General features: G+C 37.2%; 1 protein-coding gene across 1 annotated transcript in view; it reads left to right on the top strand.

Moving 5' to 3' along the window:
- The first annotated feature begins 8012 nt into the window (after window positions 1-8012).
- MYO3A (myosin IIIA) overlaps window positions 8013-19205 on the top strand; it is a 206224-nt gene continuing 195031 nt past the window's right edge. Inside the window, exons 1-2 of the mRNA XM_053572763.1 lie at window positions 8013-8188; window positions 11221-11355. Of these exons, the coding sequence (XP_053428738.1) occupies window positions 8021-8188; window positions 11221-11355 (303 nt within the window). The 5' untranslated portion in view covers window positions 8013-8020. The remainder of the gene's footprint in view (window positions 8189-11220; window positions 11356-19205) is intronic.

Genomic DNA, 19205 nt, shown 5'->3' with positions numbered 1-19205 from the left:
TTAACTGTTGGTTTTCAATATACAAGCTTAAGAATTCAATGAAAAAAATGACTGAACACCAAATGTGTGCAAAATATTTGAATGAGTTTTGGGAATACAAAGATAGGCAACTCTCGGTTAGATTAATAAATATATTACTATAACATACTATGAAAAGCGATAAATAATAAAATATGCATAAAGTGCTTTAATAGCCCAGGTAAAGAAGCAATTAATTTTGAAGTAATCAGGAAAAGATTCAGAGAATAACCAGTAATGTAGTATTTGAGCTTAACACTAAAAATGAGCAGGAGTTTATCTAAAATGCAATTTTCTAAGGTAAGTTCTGGTTTAGGCATATTCTTCTTAGTAAAGTATCACATAATGGGGGGAGGGAAGTATCCAATGTACTCAATGCTAATATGAAACCAATGTATAAACTGCAAGCCCACACAAAAGAAAAACACAATTATAGTCTAGGGAGGGGAGAACGGGGAGAGAGGAAGTGAGAGGAGAGCAAGAGAAGGGGAGAAGAAGGAGAGTGGTGGGGACAGGAGGGAGGGTGATTGGCGGGATCTCGCCTGAAGTGCACAGTGTGAGGGTGTTCAGCACACCCTCTGGGTGAAGGGCTCAACTACAACTTGAACTTTACCTTAGAAATGGAAATAATATAACCTGAACATTTATACCCTCATATCAATCTGAAATTTAAAAGAAAAGAAAAAGAAAGATCCTCAAGCAAAAAAGAAAAGGGCTGAGGGATCCACAGTGGCTGGAACATAATGTATATATAATAGAAAAGGTATAGGCTCTGGGCCTGTAACACAGTGGTTACAACACCAGTCATATACACCAAGGCTGCCAGATTCGAACCCAGCCCAGGGCCAGCTGAAAAACAACAATGACAACTGCAACAAAAAATAGCTAGGCGTTGTGGCAGGTGCCTATAGTCCCAGATTACTTGGGAGGCTGAGGCAAGACAATCACTTAAGCCCAAGAGTTTGAGGTTGCTGTGAGCTGTGATGGCATAGCACTCTATGGAGGGCGACATAGTAAAACTCTGTCTCAAAAAAAATAATAATAGAAAAAGTATAGAGAAAGTCTAGGAAATCAAACAAGAGCCATGTTTTTTATTTTTTATTGTTAGATCATAGTTGTGTACATTAGTGCGATCAAGGGGTATAATGTGCTGGTTTCATATATAATCTGAAATATTCTCATCAAAATGTTCAACGTAGCCTTCATGGCCTTTTCTTAGTTATTGTATGTAGACATTTGTATTCTGCATTTAGTAGGTTTCACCTGTACCCATTCTAAGATGCACTGTAGGTGTGACCCCACCCATTACCCTCCCTCCATCCTAACCTCCCCACTCCCTTCCCCTCTCTTGGCCTTTTCCCCCATATTCTTGTGCTATAGTTGGGTTATAGCCTTCATGTGAAAGCTATAAATTAGCTTCAGAGTAGGGCTGAGTACATTGGATACTTTTTCTTCCATTCTTGAGATACTTTGCTAAGAAGAATATGTTCCAGCTCCATCCATGTAAACATGAAAGAGGTAAAGTCTCCATCTTTCTTTAAGGCTGCATAATATTCCATGGTATACATGTACCACAATTTGCTAGTCCATTTATGGTTCAGTGGGCACTTGGGCTTCTTCCATGCCTTAGCAATTATGAATTGGGCTGCAATAAATATTCTGGTACAGATGTCTTTGTTATGTTGTGATTTTTGGTCTTCTGGGTATATACCTAGTAAAGGAATTATAGAATCGAATGGCAGGTCTATTTTTAGGTCTCTAAGTATTCTCCAAACGTCCTTCCAGAAGGAACGTATTAGTGTCATTCCCACCAGCAGTGTAGAAGTGTGCCCTTTTCTCCACATGCACACCAACATCTCTGGTTTCGGGATTTTGTTATGTGGGCTACTCTTACTGGGGTTAGGTGATATCTCAAAGTAGTTTTGATTTGCATTTCTCTGATGATTAAGGATGATGAGCTTTTTTTTCATGTGTTTGTATTGTGTGCCTGTCTTCTTTAGAGAAGTTTCTCTTCAAGTCCTTTGCCCACCCTGAGATGACATCACTTGTTCTTTTCTTGCTTATATGTTTGAGTTCTCTGTGGATTCTGGTTATTAAACCTTTATTGGAAGTATAACCTGCAAATATTTTCTCCCATTCTGTGGGCTGTCTCCTTGCTTTACTTACTATGTTCTTGGCTGTGCAGAAGCTTTTTAGTTTGATCAGGTCCCAGTAGTGTATTTTTGATACTGCTTCAATTGCCTGGGGAGTCCTCCTCATAAAATACTCATGCAGGCCGATTCCTTCAAGAGTTTTTCCTGCACTTTCTTCAAGTATTTTTATAGTTTCATGTCTAAAGTTTAAATCTTTTATCCAGTGAGAGTCTATCTTAGTTAATGGTGAAAGGTGTGGGTCCAGTTTCAGTCTTTTACAGATCTCCAGCCAGTTCACCCAGCACCATTTGTTAAATAGGGAATCTTTTCCCCACTGAATGTTTTTAATTGGCTTGTCAAAGATCACATAACAGTAAGTAGCTGGATTCATCTCTTGGTTCTCTATTCTGTTCCAGACATCTACTTCTCTGTTTTTGTGCCAGTACCATGCTGTTTTGATCGCTATCAATTTATGGTACAGTCTGAGGTCCGGTAGCGTGATTCATCCTGCTTTGTTTTTATTTCTGAGTAATGTTTTGGCTATTTGAGGTATTTTCTGATTCCATATAAAACAAAGTATTATTTTTTCAAGATCTTTAAAATATGACAATGGAGCTTTAATAGGAATTGCATTAAAATTATATATTGCTTTGGATTTGGGTAGTACAGACATTTTAACAATGTTGGTTCTTCCCAGCCATGAGCACGGTATGTTTTTCCATTTGTTAACATCTTCAGCTATTTCTTTTCTTAAAGTTTCATAGTTCTCTTTGTAGAGATCTTTCACATCCTTTGTTAGATAAACTCCCGAATATTTCATCCTTTGGCACTACTGTGAAAGGAATAGAGTCCTTGACTGTTTTCTCGGCTAGGGTATTGTTGGTATATATAAAGGCTACAGATTTATGGGTGTTGATTTTGTAGCCTGAGACATTGCTATTTTCCTTGATCACTTCTAAAAGTTTTGTAGTAGAATCCCTAATGTTTTCCAGATATATGATCACGTCATCTACAAAGAGTGAAAGTTTGATCTCTTCTGACCCTATGTGGATACCCTTCATCGCCTTTCTTCCCTAATTGCAATGGCTAAAACTTCCATTGTTAAAGAGCAATGGAGACAATGGGCAACCTTGCCTGGTTCCTGATCTAAGTGGAAATGATTTCAATTTAACTCCCTTCAATATGATATTGGCTGTGGGTTTGCTGTAGATGGCCTCTATTAGTTTAAGAAATGTCCCTTCTATACCCATTTTCTTAAGTGTTCTGATCATGAAGGGATGCTGGATATTGTCAAAAGTTTTTTCTGCATCAACTGAGAGAATCATATGGTCTTTATTTTTTAGTTTGTTTATGTGCTGAATTACATTTATAGATTTACATATATTGAACCACCCTTGAGACCCTGGGATAAATCCCACTTGGTCATGGTGTATAATTTTTTTGATGTGTTGTTGGATTCTGTTTGTTAGGATCTTATTGAGTACTTTTGCATCAATATTCATTAGTGATATTGGTCTATAATTTTGTTTTCTTGTTGGGTCTTTCCCTGGTTTAGGGATCAAGGTGATGTTTGCTTTGTAGAATGTGTTGGGTAGTATTCCTTCTTTTTTCTATATTTTGGAAGAGGTTTAGTAATATAGGTACTAGTTCTTCTTTAAAGGTTTGGTAGAATTCTGACATAAAGCCATCTGGTCCTGGGCTTTTCTTTTTAGGGAGATTTTGTATAGTTGATGCTATTTCAGAACTTGATATAGGCCTGTTTAACATTTCCAATTCATTCTGGCTAAGTCTTGGTAGGTGGTGTACTTCCAAGTATTGGTCGAGTTCTTCAGATTTTCATATTTCTGAGAGTAGTATTTGTAAAGGATTTTTTGAATTTCTGAGGGATCTGTTGTTATTTCATTGTTACTATTTCTGATTGATGAAATTAGAGATTTTATTCTTTTTTTCCTGGTTAGGTTGGCCAAAGGTTTATCTATTTTATTGATCTTTTCAAAAAACCAACTTTTGTATTTATTGATCTGTTGTATAATTCTTTTGTTTTCAATTTCATTTAATTCTGCTCTGATTTTGGTTATTTCTTTTCTTCTGCTGGGTTTGGGGTTGGAAGGTTCTTCCTTCTCCACTTGCTTGAGATGTCCCATTACGTTATTAACTTCCTCTCTTTCTGTTTTCTTGAGGAAGGCTTGCAGTGCTATAAATTTCCGTCTTAGGACTGCCTTTGCAGTATCCCAGAGGTTCTGATAGTTCATGTCTTCATTGTTATTTTGTTCCAAAAATTTGGTGATTTCCTTCTTAATCTCGTCTATAACCCGTTTATCCTTCAGCATAAGGTTATTTAGCTTCCATGTTTTTGTATGGGTATGCAGATTCCTATTGTTATTAAGTTCAACTTTTATTCCATGATGGTCTGAGAAGATGCAAGGAATAATTTCTATTTTTTTTTTTTTAATTTGCTGAGGTTAGATTTGTGGCCTAGGATATGGTCGATTTTGGAGTATGTTCCATGGGCTGATTAGAAGAATGTGTATTCAGTTTTGTTGGAATGAAATGTTTTGTAGATGTCTGTTAAGTCCAGATATTGAATGGTTAAGATTAAATCTAAAATCTCTTTGCTTAGTTTCTTTTTGGAGGAGCTATCCAGCACTTCTAAAGGGGTATTAAAATCTCCAGCTACTAGGGAACTGGAGGAAATCAAGTTGCTCATGTCTGTTAGAGTTTCTCTTATAAATTGAGATGCATTCTGGTTGGATGCATAAATATTAATAATTGAAATCTCATCGTATTGAGTATTACCTTTAACAAATATGATCCTTATCCTTCCTTATTTGGGTTGGTTTAAAGCCTATTGCATCTGTGAATAGGATTGCAATGCCTGCTTTTTTCTGCTTTCCATTTGCCTGGAGTGTAGATGACCATCCCTTCATCTTGAGTCTATATTTGTCTTTTAATGTAAGGTGAGATTCTTGTATGCAGCAGATATCTGGCTTGAGTTTTTGTATCCAGTCAGCCAACCTGTGCCTCTTTAGAGGACAATTTAAACCATTCACATTAATTGAGAATATTGATAGCCTTTCGAGAGTCCGGTGTATATTTTTAATCCTTTTGCGGCTGTGGAAGTTGGAATTTGATCAAAATTTTCTGGGGGGGTTTACTTTTGTGGTGGAGGATTATGCTGGTCTTTATGGAGGATAGGTCTGAGAATATCCTGAAGAGCTGGTTTAGTTGTGGCAAATTTCTTCAACATGTGAATGTCATTAAAGTATTTAATTTCTCCATCATAAATGAAACTCAGTTTAGCTGGGTACAGGATCCTGGGTTGAAAGTTATTTTGTTTTAGAAAATTAAAAGTTGATGACCATCTTCTTCTAGCTTGAAAGTTTTCAGCAGAGAGATCTGCATTTATTCTAATATTCTTGACCTTGTAGGTGATAGTTTTCTTTCATCTGGCTGCTTTCAGAATTTTCTCCTTCATATTAACTTTAGTGAAATTGATTATGTGTCTGGGGGATGTCTTATTCATGTTGAGTCATGCTGGAGTTCTGAAACTGTCTGCTATCTGAATTTCAGAATCTCTTGGCATGTCTGGAAAGTTCTCCTTCATAATCTCACGGAGAGGAGACTCTGTGCCTTGTGAAGCCACTTCATCGCTTTCAGGGATCCCTATAAGATGAATATTGGTTTTCTTTGAATTATTCCAGAGCCCCCTGAGAGAGTGATCTTTTTTTTCTGCCTTCCATTTCACTTCCTCTTTGAGAGTTTGGGAGCATTCAAAAGCTTTGTCTTCAATGTCAGAAATCCTTTCTTCTGCTTGCTCCATTCTGTTACTGAAGGATTCTACTGTGTTTCTCAGATCTTTGAGGGCTGCAACTTCTTGTCTCATTGTGTCAATATCTTTGGTCATTTGGTCTTTAAATTTGTTGAATTCTTTTTTTCTTTTTTTTTTGGTTTTTGGCTGGGGCTGGGTTTGAACCTGCCACCTCTGGCATATGGGACCAGCACCCTACTCCTTGAGCCACAGGCGCTACCCAAATTTGTTGAATTCTTGAGACATCTTTTGGGTTACTACTTGGAATTCTAATTTGATCTTATTTGCTATCCAGATTCTGAATTTGATTGCTGACATCTGGCTATTTGTTTGTGCATGGGATCTTGTGCTTTGTCTGCCCCATTGTTCCTTGGAGGAGTTAATCTATTCTGATTATTCATATTGCTAGAGTATTTCTGTTTATTTCACCTCATGATTGTTTCTCACAGTTGCCTCTGGCTGTTGTCAGAATTGGGAGGTATCTCTCCAAGATTAGACCCCAGTGGGATCACTCTGTTGTAGCTGGATCTTTGTAGGGAGTGACCCTGTGCAGTTCCTCTGGGGCTACCCCAGCCAGGGAGTTCTGGTTGTGGAAGCAGCTCAGGAGTGTGACACCCCAGGATCCAACAACAGAGGGGTGGGGTGGGGGTAGTGGGGGAGTGGGAGGGGTGTGTGTGGGGTGGGGTGGGGAGGGTGTGGTGCACACAGTTCTGGGAGTGCCTGGCACCCAGTGACTTTAGCACAGAGAGCCCAAGGCTCCAGCAGTCTCTGGCCATGAGAAGGGCTTGCCACAGAGACACTAGGGCTCCTGAGGGCACGCGGCTATCAGAGTCCCTAGCCAGACAAGCGGGTGGGTATGGAGGCAGGGGGGGTACGGGAGGGAGGACCGGGGTTGAGTGGCTCCCGCAGTTCCTGGTCAGGACGTGCAGAGGCCCAGTGGGAGCAGCTCTTACTGAGGTCTGGGTGCCCATTGCAGGTCCCAGCACAGCTCTTCCGGAGTTCCGGGTGGGTGCTGATCACGGGTCCTGGCACAGCTCTTCCTGAGGTGGGAGGGTGCCGATTACTGGTCCCAGTTCAGCTCTTCTGGAGGTCCAGGTGGGTGCCGATCATGGGTCCCGGTGCAGCTCTTCCAGAGTTCCGGGTGGGTGCTAATCATGGGTCACGGGGCAGCTCTTCCCGAGGTGGGAGGGTGCTGATCACCTCTGGCACAGCTCTTCCAGAGGTCTGGGTGGGTGCCAATCACACACGGGTCCTGGTGCAGCTCTTCCGGGGGTCCGGGTGGGTGGCGATCATGGGTCCCTAGCAGCTCTTCCGGAGTTCCGGGTGGGTGCTGATCACTGGTCTGCACAGCTGTTCTGGAGGTCTGGGTGGATGCTGATCACTGGTCTGCGCAGCTGTTCCGGAGGTCTGGGTGGGTGCTGATCACTGGTCTGTGCAGCTCTTCCAGAGATGGGAGGGTGCCAATCACGGGTCCCTACGCAGCTCTTCCGAGGTGGGTGGGTACCAATCGTGGGTTAGGCAGCTCCAGAATCACAAGAGCCATGTTTTAAAGCAGTTGGTAGGTTATGTTAAAGAAATTCCATCTTAAAAACGATGGAGAAGATTCATTACTGAGTTTTACATAGAGAAGTGACATAAAATATAATGCCTTATAAAGAGAGGGTTTTGCTTAAATGAGAAAGTTGAATTTGATCATCTTTAGGGTTCATTCTGAAAATCTTTGATTCATTGTAATACATGATTATGAAGAAGTAAATCAAAATTATATAAAGACATGTCTCTTATTTTAATCTAAAAATAGTAATTAATAGGGAACTATACTAACTATACTTTGGAAACAAAGTTCTGCTTACAAAACATTCTTAACCTCATATTAATCTGTTTTCAAATGAGAAGAACTAAAATTTTCTCTGACTCTGAAGTATGTTTGGTTTCTGTTATATATTTTCTACCATATCAGTGAAAATATCAGATACTTTCCCAAGAGTTTATGTGTGCCATTTCCTATCCTCAAATATCGATGAAACTGTACTTTTTCTCTCTAGGAATTTAAACCTTTGACATGTTTCCATTAATTGGGAAAACAATCATCTTTGACAACTTTCCTGATCCTTCCGATACATGGGAAATTACTGAAACAATTGGCAAAGGAACTTATGGGAAAGTTTTTAAAGTAATGAATAAGAAAAATGGACAAAAAGCAGCCGTCAAAATTCTGGATCCAATTCATGTAAGTCACAGGTTTTTTTCATCCTAATTGACTTTGTTATTATTTATATTAACCAGTTAAAAAATCTGTCCATATCTTATCTTGATTTGCTTATCAAAATGTCTTTCTAAGAGAAGTTATCATTTTTAAAACTTGTAAAAGCAAACTCTGCTTGTATATTAAGGGGAAATAAATACTTGGTAAGTGAATGAATAAATGCATAAGACATAAATAAATCACTCTCAACAGATACAATATTATTGAAGTTGATTATGTATTATTTTCAATTTCGAAAATTGTACAGATACAAATTCATGGGCTGAGAAATACCCCTAAGGTGTCATTTTAACCAGATCTTTTCTTCTTACGTTTATTTAGGCTTCAAGCAGAATTTCTCTTAAGACACACTGACAAGGATTTTTCAAAAATTAAATTTAATTTTCCTTTTCAGAAAAGGAAAATTAATTTTCAGGTTTGCTAAATGTTTCCAAAGCAGAAATCAGGATGACTTTTGTCATTGGGAAGAATTGAATTTCACGTTCAGTTCTGCTATCTCTGCTCTAGGGAGGCCTCCCTGGCCTCGATGAGGGTTAACTGCCAAGCTTTGTCTCCCTTGTTAAGAGAATGAGATTCTGTTTTCTGGAAATGAAAGCTGACAGTTTTAGAATGTCTTGGGGCTACTAGGAGATGCGAAGCTCTCCCATAGCACAGTGGGTAAGTGAGAATAAGCTCAGTTATCTCATGCTCCCCAAATGTAAGAGACTCTTGATGAGCATGGCATGATGGAAAGGATGAAATGTGTGCAGGAAGGACTTCAGAGTCCTGTCCTTGTCACAGCACATCCACCAGCAAACTGTAGAATACTGAAGAAGGTCTCTGGGCCTCTGTGGGTTCATCTTAAAGTCTCTCTCTTTGATAGTTCATTTCTGATACATCCATTATCACTACACTATTTCCTATTACTTTGAGCAGAGTCTCAAGAAGGGGAGAAAGGTTTATTTTAATGTAATAAATGACATATACTGGAGGAAAAAATAGGAAACACAATGTTGAGGTGTAACTGATGTTGAATGCTTTCATTTTCCTCTGGTGGGAATTTCTAACCAGGGAAGAAGAGGAAAGAGAGGCACAAGTTAAGTTATACCAACGTGACTGGTGTCCTGTTTCTTCTATCTTTTGCTATCAGGGGTTAGGAGGTGTGGCTGCAAGAGAAAAGACTTCAGTCTGATCCCATCATCTTTTCCCGTAGTTAGTGTTTCTCTCCCATTCCCTTCCTTCTTGATGGAGAGGAACAAAGGCTTATAATACATGTAACCATTATTGTTTCCCAATTTACTCATGGATGCATATTTACAAACCTTATAAATCGTGTTTAGTATTACCAATTTAATGAAACATGTTGATTTTGTAACTATAGTATTTAATTTGTTCTTTTGCCTGTATTCTTGTCATAAGTATGTGTATATTTTCCTAAGAATTATTTATTTACTCTTTATTAATTTTGTAACAAGTCAAATAAAAAAGATTTATGACCAAGAAATTATAATCTTAAACATAAATGCATCCAAGTATTTTATAAAAATTGGCTTATTTTTGAAATTAAAGGGATCTTACTATTATGTATTTTTAATCAGTAATTTTCTCTCCAGGAAAGAGATTAAATGAGCTGGATTAGAAGGTACGAGGCTTGGCATCTAAATGTGAATTTTATACTAACCAGTCCAGGCTGCAACTTCTCTGAGCTTGATTTTCTTCTCTCTGAAATAGAGATGAGTACAGTGAACACTATTGTGGTGACAGGCACACTATAAACCCTGAATGAAGCATTATACCTGATATCCATGTAACAAAAACACTTGTACAATCTTAATATTTTGAAAAAAATAAAAAGGGAACTGTTCCAATAAAGTGTACATTGGCAATATTTTTTTTAAATTATGTACATTTAGGGTCCACTGTTACAGTAAATGGATTTTTAACATGAAGGATTGGCTTATAATAGCAAGTCCATTGTTAAAAAGGAAATATCATAGCATTGGCAATGACAACAGACCAAATAATGACAAAATTTAAATTTTTTTTCCTAAATTCTTTATTCTTTCGCCTAGCAAAAGAGAAAGGGCTAAACAACAAGAACTGCACTTGCCATATTAGACAGAATTTAAAATTTAATATGAAACATTTTACAACACAAAACACAGATTTATGTTTCCATCATTACATCTAATTTTGCTAAAACAATTGTAACAAACACATGCTATTTTAGAAACAAAAACTATTTATCAGTTAAAAAATAAAATTAGACCTCATATCTAAATTTCTTTCTATCTCAGTGATTGCAGGGTTCTGTAGCAGAACAACAGTAAGGCCACTGTAAGAATAAAAGTAGTAAGGATTTGTCTTATTTCTTACTCTGTGAGTTGTCTCAGGTATATGTGATTTTCTAGAAACAGAACTAAGGGACTATCTTGAATTTTTATTGATAAGATAGCAACCTTTTCTACTTCTGATGAATGGGCTTTTAGTTCTCTAAAAGTTATGTGCCATCTTTTGTAATTTAACTCTATTTTACCTCTTTGGGAAAAGTGGAGTTACTGTTTGTGTGACTGGGTTTTGTTTTGTTTTGTTTTTTTAATAGCTTTTAGTTACCCTGTTTTCCAAAGAAACAAAGCAAACCAGATTTTTAGTACTAAAAGCTTTTATTTCAAATCAATAGCTTTGCCACTGTAACAAAAGTTAATAATACAGAAAAAAATAAAATCATCTGAAGTATTATAGTTCTCCATGTATGTTTCTTTCAAACTGCATACAAAAATAACCTTTTATGTATCCCTTTTAAATTCAATGAAATTAATGTAATTCGCGATGGGATTTGATTAGCCTGAACATCACAATCTCTCTCCTTAAGCAGGACTGAGAAATTTCAATATATAGTAACTAAGCATGGTAAAAACGGTTATGAATTTGCTTTGACAAAATCAAATTCTATATTTTGTAGCCTCCGTGTCTTTGTCATTATTCATGGTTTTCTTCTTATGACTTTTTGAAACTAGGATATTGATGAAGAGATTGAAGCAGAGTATAACATCTTAAAAACTCTTTCTGACCACCCGAACGTGGTCAAGTTCTATGGAATTTACTTTAAGAAGGATCAAGTCAGTGGAGATAAGCTGTGGTTGGTTCTTGAGGTAAGTGTTTTCAGCATTACTTGTATAGCTGGAGATTTGTGGTATGATTCTGGAATGACAACATGTATGTAGCATTCACACCATGAAACAATTCTTCTAGCATGTTCCTGACTGGTCATGTCCTCGGTAGAATGTCGTGCCTGGTTCTGTCTAGCCTTATCATTTTAAAATATACATCAGGAAATTAAAGGGATGCCCTAAAGGCTATTAAGGCTATTAAGGGGGGTTAAATGACTTCACAGTAAAAGACTAAAGAAATTGAGATTCTTTTTCCTACAGAAAAACAAGTTAAAAAGGGATTTCATTATAATCTTTATTTATTCATCTGTATTTTATTTAGTTAACATATGACTGAGCATGCCAGGTGCAATGATATAAGAGAAAATTAGCATTAAATGAACCTTCATTAGGCAAAAATAGAGAGCTGCGATTTTCTTTTTGTCTTTAGTGAATGCCAGTGACTTAAACTACAGAACAAGGAATTTACATGTATGAGGAAAAATGCTTACTAAAAATAGTGTTCATATGAAATTGCTAAAGGGAAGCTGTAAGAATCTGCCCTTACAGGTCTTGAAAGTAGGTTTCCTTATGCTTGAAGGATTTACTTTCTAAGGCAAAAGTACTCAAAGTAGGGTACTTTTGCTTATGTTCTTTCCAGATTTCAAAATTTTGTTGAAATTTCTTTTCTGCTGTCCTTTCTTCCTGGCCTCCAGTCTTTGTCTTTGTATTTTTTTGTTCTTTTAGCAGCATTTTAATGGAGATTCATGGGTGAGAAAACATGAATTTTGATGTTTCACCTGCTAGCTTTAATTGTACTATAGAGCCTTTCAAAATATAAAATACTATTTTTGAAGGTTCTCTGTTAAGGTGACTGACCCTCCTAGAATTCATTTTCTCTGATTTTCATTCACCATCATTATTTAAAGGAGGTTACCATTAATTCTAAGAGTAGAATTTTTAAAAGTTGATTTTATCAAAACCAAGGACAGTAAATACCTTTAGCTACTGTTAACAGCATATACTTATTGTGTTCATTATTTTCTTAGCATTTAACTATTTCATTTTGAATATTACACTGGTTTTCCTAAAATGGTACTGTCTTAGTGTGTTTGTGCTGCTATAACAAAAAACCACAGACTTAGGGCTAGGGTTAGGGCTAATTTACAAAGAACAGAAGGGTAATTTACAAAGAATAGAAATTTATTTCTCACAATTCTGAAAGCAGGGAAAACACCAGCTTGAGGCATGCACCAGCAGTTCAGTTGTCTGCTGAGGCCTGCTGTCAACTTCCAAGATAGCACTTTGGAGGAGGGGAATGCTATGTCTTCTTGTGGTAGGGGACAGAAGGGAAAGCAAGCCAAAGGCAGTGTGAAGACTCTTTTATGAGAGTCCTAATCCCTTCACCAGGGAAGGGCCTTCATGGCCTAATTACCTTTTTTTTTTTTTTTTTTTATTTGCAACAAGATCTCACTCTGTCACCCTAGCAAGAGTATAGGAGGGGCCATCACAGCTGACTACAAACTCAAACTCCTGAGCTCAAGTGATCCTCCTCCTTCACCCTCCCAAGTAGCTGGGACTACATGTGTATACCACCATGCCTGGCTAGTTTTTCTGTTTTTTGTAAAAATAGTCCCTTTCTCTTGCTCAGGCTGGTCTCAAACTCCTGAACTTAAGCAACCCTCCCACCTTGGCCTTCTAATTGCCTCTTAAAGGCCATACCTCTTAGTGCTATCACACTTTCCATTAAATTTTAATAACTGAATGTTGTATGGGTCACATTCAAAGCATAGCAGATATAGTAAAGCTGTGTAAATTATATTATTTTTATACTTCATATTCATATTCTTCTATTACAGTTTTACAGTGTTTCTACCAATAATGGGTGGTCATTAAAGAAAACACTCGAAGCTATAAAAATACATTCTCAACATTTAAAACATTTATCTCTTTTTTTGTATGTTTACAATGATGAACAATATTACTCATGAAATTATCCCTTTTTTTTTTTACCTAATATAATTTCAGACAGACTTCATCATTGTTATCTTCTTCAAAGTAAATACATTTGCTTGGTTGATTAAAAAGTAGGTAGTAGTACCAAAGGGCTAAAGCAATAAAAATGCAGATCCAGTTTAGCGGGGCCACCCTCCCCTCAGCAGGTCTATACTTTTGATGTATTGTGATTGTGGTACCTGGAATAACAGCTGAGCTTCCCTGCTGTTTCATTTAGTAATCCAGGTTCTTAATGTTTGCTGGGTCATTCATTGCATTTCTGGAACCCTGGCCCAGTCCAGAAGTCTGCCATGCATCTGACCTCTTCGTATCCCTCTGATATTCTTTTACTAGCATTTTAATAGAGATTCATGGGTGAGAAGAACTAAATTTTTATGTTTCACCTGCTAGCTTTATTTGTTCTATAGAGCCTTTCAAAATGTAAAATACTATTTTCAAGAACACTTTCATCCATCAGATGCTGTATGTTGTTTCACATAGTTTTAACAATTTCATTAAAAATTTCATAGTTTTGACAATTTCATTAAAGGACACAAAAAAATTTGTCTTTAAAAATAGATTGTGATTTCAGAACTGTAGTTGACCTTGAACAATGTGGGGCTTGGGATGTTGATCCCTGCACAGTTGAAAATATACATATAACTTTTGACTACCCAAAAACTTAGCTACTAATAGCCTACCATTGACTGAAAGACTTACCAATAACAGAGGTCTGACAATTAAGTTCATGAACTTGTCCCTGTGCCCTTATGTTGGCAGCACTATACAAACAACTCGGTAAGGTTTCATAACCTTGGTGTGTCAGTGTCTCACAGCTGTTTTTGTGTCAGCACATGGTTTGCTAAATGTGTCTTGCTAAATGGTATTTATTGTTATTGAGTGTTTTTGTGTGCTCTTGCACGAATATCAAAGCTTGAATTAGAACAATGAAAAAACATTAAATTTCTTGTTAAACTTGGCAAAAGTGGAAGTGAACTCAGAGACATGTCAGTACAAGTTTATGGGGATGATGCCATGAAGAAAACAGCAATGTGCAAGTGGATTAAATGTTTTTCTGAGGAGAGAGAAAGCATCTCTAATGAAGAGAGGTTGGGGTGGCCAGGAATGAGCAGAACTGATGGAAACATTGTAAAAATTCATCAAATTGTGCATCAGAATCATCATATGAGTGTGAGAGGCATAGCAGACCCAGTAAACATTGATTGGGAAGCAGGAAAATATTAACTGAAAATCTTGGCATGAAAAAGGTACATGCAAAAATGATTTCTAAGGAGCTCACGAATGAACAAAAGCAAAGGTGAGTCAAAATTTTCAAAGACCTTTTGGAGAGGCAAGATGATGTTTTAGGCCACTTTATCACTGGTGATGAAACATGGGTGTACCAATATGACCCTGAAACAAGGTGTCAAACTACACAATGGAAGTCAGACTATTCTCCAGGGCCCAAAAAGTTCCATTAGTCCAAATCAAGAGTCAAAATGATGTTGCTAACCTTTTTGATATCAGAGGGATTATGCATTTTGTACCAACTGGACAAGTAGTTAACCAAGTTGACAATTTGGAAGTGCTGAAAATGCTGGGTGAAAAAGATGAAAATGATCTAACCTTTTTGCTAACAACTCATGGCTCTTGTACCACAACAATACACCAATCTCATATACCACTGTCTACAAGGGAATTTTTAGCAAGTAACCAAATTACTGTATTGGAACACCCTCCCTACTCATCTGATCTGGCCCCCAATGACTTTTTTCTTTAACTGAAGATAAAGGAAAGATTGAAAGGAAGACATTTTGATGACATTTAGGACATCAAGGGTACTATAATTACAGTTCTTATGGCCATTTCACAAAAAGTGTTCCAAAATTGCTTTGAAAGGTGGACTAGGTGCTGCTTCTCACGGGGAGGGGGTGGGGGGGTGTATTTAAAAAGTGTTTGTATTGATCATCAGCAAGGAGGCATGTAGCACCTTTTCTAGGATGAGTTTGTGAACTTAGTTGTCATACCTTTAGTCGATTAACACGTATTTTGTGTGTTATATGTATTATATTCTGTTTTCTTACTATATATACTGTGTATATTGTATATACTGTATTCTTAATAAAGTAAGCTAGAGAAAAGATAATATGATTTAAAAAGTCACAAGGAAGAGAAAATACATGTCCTGTTCATTAAGTGGATCATTGTAAAGGTTTTCATCCTTGTCTTCATGTTGAGTGGGCAGAGGAGAGGGAGGAGGGGGGGGTTGGTCTTGCTGTCTCCGTGGGAGAGGTGGAAGAACGTCCTTGTATCAGTGGACTCCCACAGTACAAATTCATATTATTCAAGGTCAACTGTATTTTATATTTCTCTAGTTTAAGGTAACTTTATATTTTGACATATGAGAACAAAACTAAACTTTTAATCATTTAAACTTAGCTATCCAAGTAATAGAATTTGAAGTATAAACTTAAACCATTTTGCCTTAATCAATGGAGAACTTTAGAGTTTATTTCATGTTTGTGTTTTTATTTTTGATATGTAATGCTGTGAAAATCCTTGATAGAGTCTTGAATAAATTTTTTATATTTATATCCTTCAAAATATTTTCAATAATGCATTTGTAATTTTTCTTCCATGTGGAATCCTTGGCAAATTAGCATTTAATGTCAGCCTAAACAGCAAGGAAATTGGTATAAATCTCTGCCTAGAACTTAAAAATATTGAATGAGATAAAAAATATTGAATGAGATTAATCATTGTCTTTCATGCCTGTCGAATCTCTATTCTAATATCTTGGCATTTCTCACTATTATTGCTTGGAATTAGATAAGAGTTGGAGACTCTGGATCATAGTTAAATGTGTTTTTGAAAGAGCAGAAAAGATTGATTAAAATGATTTTAGAACATCCAGGACATTCCTCATGTAATGAATGAATTTCGGTGAACTTGGTCCTTATATCTTATTATCAGATGGGGATACTGGAAAAATCCCTAAATGGATAGGGAAAATATAATTGCAGCTTAATAAATAGAAATAGATCAGAAATATGATGTATTTGAACTTGCAAAGTGAAGGGGTAAAAAGGATAAAGAAAGCAAGAAGTTGGCAAAGTGTATATAAGATAATTGATTTGAATATGGAAATTAGACTAATTACATATACACATAAGTGGCTTCATGTACAATTACCTGATTTATAAACATGAATGGTGCAGGTGCTGCTTTAGAGGCACTTTCAGAAAATTGGCTAGTGTCAGCAATACTTTGTACTCCGAAATGACTGCTAATTATACCTCTTATGGTAATAAACCCAAATAAGTTATTTTGCATTAGGATACCAAAAGAGGGGCAGTGGCTGTGATGTTACCCAGAATGTCATGTTAACAACGTTATTAGGCTTTTACTGTGAATCTACATAAAAAAGGTGTGTCTGGGTGGGGGGAGGGGCTGCATATCTGAACAATGAGTGACAGCCCTCATTACAGACCTGGCATGTGGGGATGACCAGACCAGCCTAGACAAGCTCCCGCACGATGACTGTTCATATAAAAAAATCATTTTACTTTTATTTCCATCCAGAGTTGACATCCTGACCATAATGTTTTACCAGATCTTGCTGGGCAGTCTGTTTTCTTTAGTTGTGATTTTTAAATTATTTCTTTCACTTTTTGATACCATTTTTCTCTTTTTCATATTTTTCCTTTCTTTTATTATTATACCCATTTTTATGCCTGCATGATATACAAGACTCTATTTAGGAATGATTTCCATGTTTCTCTATATGTTCACTTTTAGACTCTAAACGTCACCCAGGTTGAGTAAAACAGTGCTAGCAGCTGGCCCTCTTTCCAGTTACAAAATCGAGTGAAGTTTTATGCTGTGCAAACTGACTTGGTGTGTTTACAGAGCCTCTTTGGGAATTTTTATTGTCACTTAATAGTTTAGGTTTTCCCATGATGTACGCATAAAGGGAGAACCAATGTTTTTTGTTTGTTTTTTACTTATGTCTCATTTTGACGCACCTCGTATCTATTCCCTTCTGCCAGTTGCTACCACATCTCTTGACTGACCTGTTTAGTAAGATGTAGGTCCCTGTTTTGACTTTGAAGTTCCTTTATTCCCTTGTGTCTACTGCTGAGGGTCAACGTAAAGGATGGAGGGTGCCAGGAAAGTGAGGTTTACATTAGGTTTCTGTATCTGCTTACCTGCTAAACCCAGACACCAAAGAACAGGCTTGAAATTAATTTAGATCACTCTTGTATGAAATATTTGCTACTGATGAACACAAAGGGAAGAATTGAGTTCGAACTGTAATTTCCCCTTCTTGGTTGGGTGAGCAACTACATTTTAAGTATGTAAGGAGAGGAGATCTGGACTCTCAGGAGCTATTCGCTTAGCATGCTGTCAGCCATAATGGAGCCAAAATTCAGAGTTAGGCCATCTTTCTGTCAAAAGACCCTTTTGCTCATCATCCAATCGTGGCTGTAATTGCTCCTTTCACAGTGATGCTACAGCCTGCCTTCTATTATTCATCTCAATTGGTTCTGATTTGTTCATTCTTAATAGGAGCATTACTTTCTCTCCTTGCTTTCCAATTACGGCAATTTTTCTCTTTGAAAATGTATCCCTTTCAGGAGATCAAAGATTGGCCATTGTAGGTGGTATTTCAAAGCAGGAAAATTCAGTAAGTAGTCATAAAGCCTTGCAAATGTGCATTATAGGTCATCAAAGAGGTTTCCATAGACATAACTACTACCTTGATGTGTTATGCATTATGGCTTATTCTGTCTTCATACTTACATCTAGTAAATAACATAAGGCCTGCCCTGAGGAAAGGAAACGTAGGATGATCGAAAAAGCATGGGTTAGAGTGAAAGTGTACTTTCTGTTTAGTTACCTGTTAACCTTTAATGTTAGACAAGATTGCAAGAGGGCCTTTACCTACCAAATGCAATCAGTGTAACCTGGCTTATTGTACCCTCAATGAATCCCCAACAATAAAAAAAAAAAAAAATGTTACTGCCCCAGAGATAACATGTACCTAGAAAGGAATGTAAAGCTTTTACAGACTTGTGTATTTGTGAGGGGTCAGGAGAAGCAGGGAAGGAATGGGAAGCTGGGTTCTGAGTTTCTCAGAGAACACAGCATCGCTCCTTCCTCCTCTTGGCGGTTCACAGTTGCAGAGAAGCAGACTAACAGCATGATTCCTTTCGTGTTCTTAGAGCTGAAACAGCCATTCCCAGCTCTCACGGAGAAAGCTGTCATTTAGAATACTTACAGCAGAACAGACAGCCAATTACCTAAGGTTGTCTCATTTTTTGTGTACTTCTTTATACTCTGCTAACCTAGGAAGTGTGTAAATTACACACACCCATCCCGCACACAGTCAAACAAGTAAGTAAGTTCATGAACTCATCCTAGAAAAAATGCCACATACCTCGTTGCCGGATATCACTACGGTCACCTTTGAAGTACTCCCTCGATATCACTACAGCCATCTGGTGACTGCAGTGATTATCTAGCAAAGAGGTATGTAGCTCTTTTTCTAGGATGAGTTTGTGAACCTAATTGACCTCATGTGAAAGTCTGTCTTCCCTAGTCATTTGACAGCACTTGCAAAAGTATCTGCTTCTCTGAAAAGGAGTGCAAGTTCATAGCATTACTTCACAGGTTAAAAAAAAATGAGGTGAGCAGAGATGCCTTGCTATTTGATAAATTAATAGGGTTTTACGGTATATATTACAATACTTCTTCCAGTAAGTTATTTTCTCCTTATTATCATATATTTCTTGTTGATGGCATTATCGACGTGTTTCTCCAAAGAATTTTGAAACATTTCAAGGGATGAAGGAACT

This window comes from Nycticebus coucang, chromosome 20 (assembly GCF_027406575.1).
Source record: "Nycticebus coucang isolate mNycCou1 chromosome 20, mNycCou1.pri, whole genome shotgun sequence".
In the NCBI taxonomy this organism is placed as follows: Eukaryota; Metazoa; Chordata; class Mammalia; order Primates; family Lorisidae; genus Nycticebus; species Nycticebus coucang.
The sequence above is the reverse complement of the archived record's forward strand: the minus strand, read 5'-3'. Positions and strand labels throughout refer to the sequence as shown.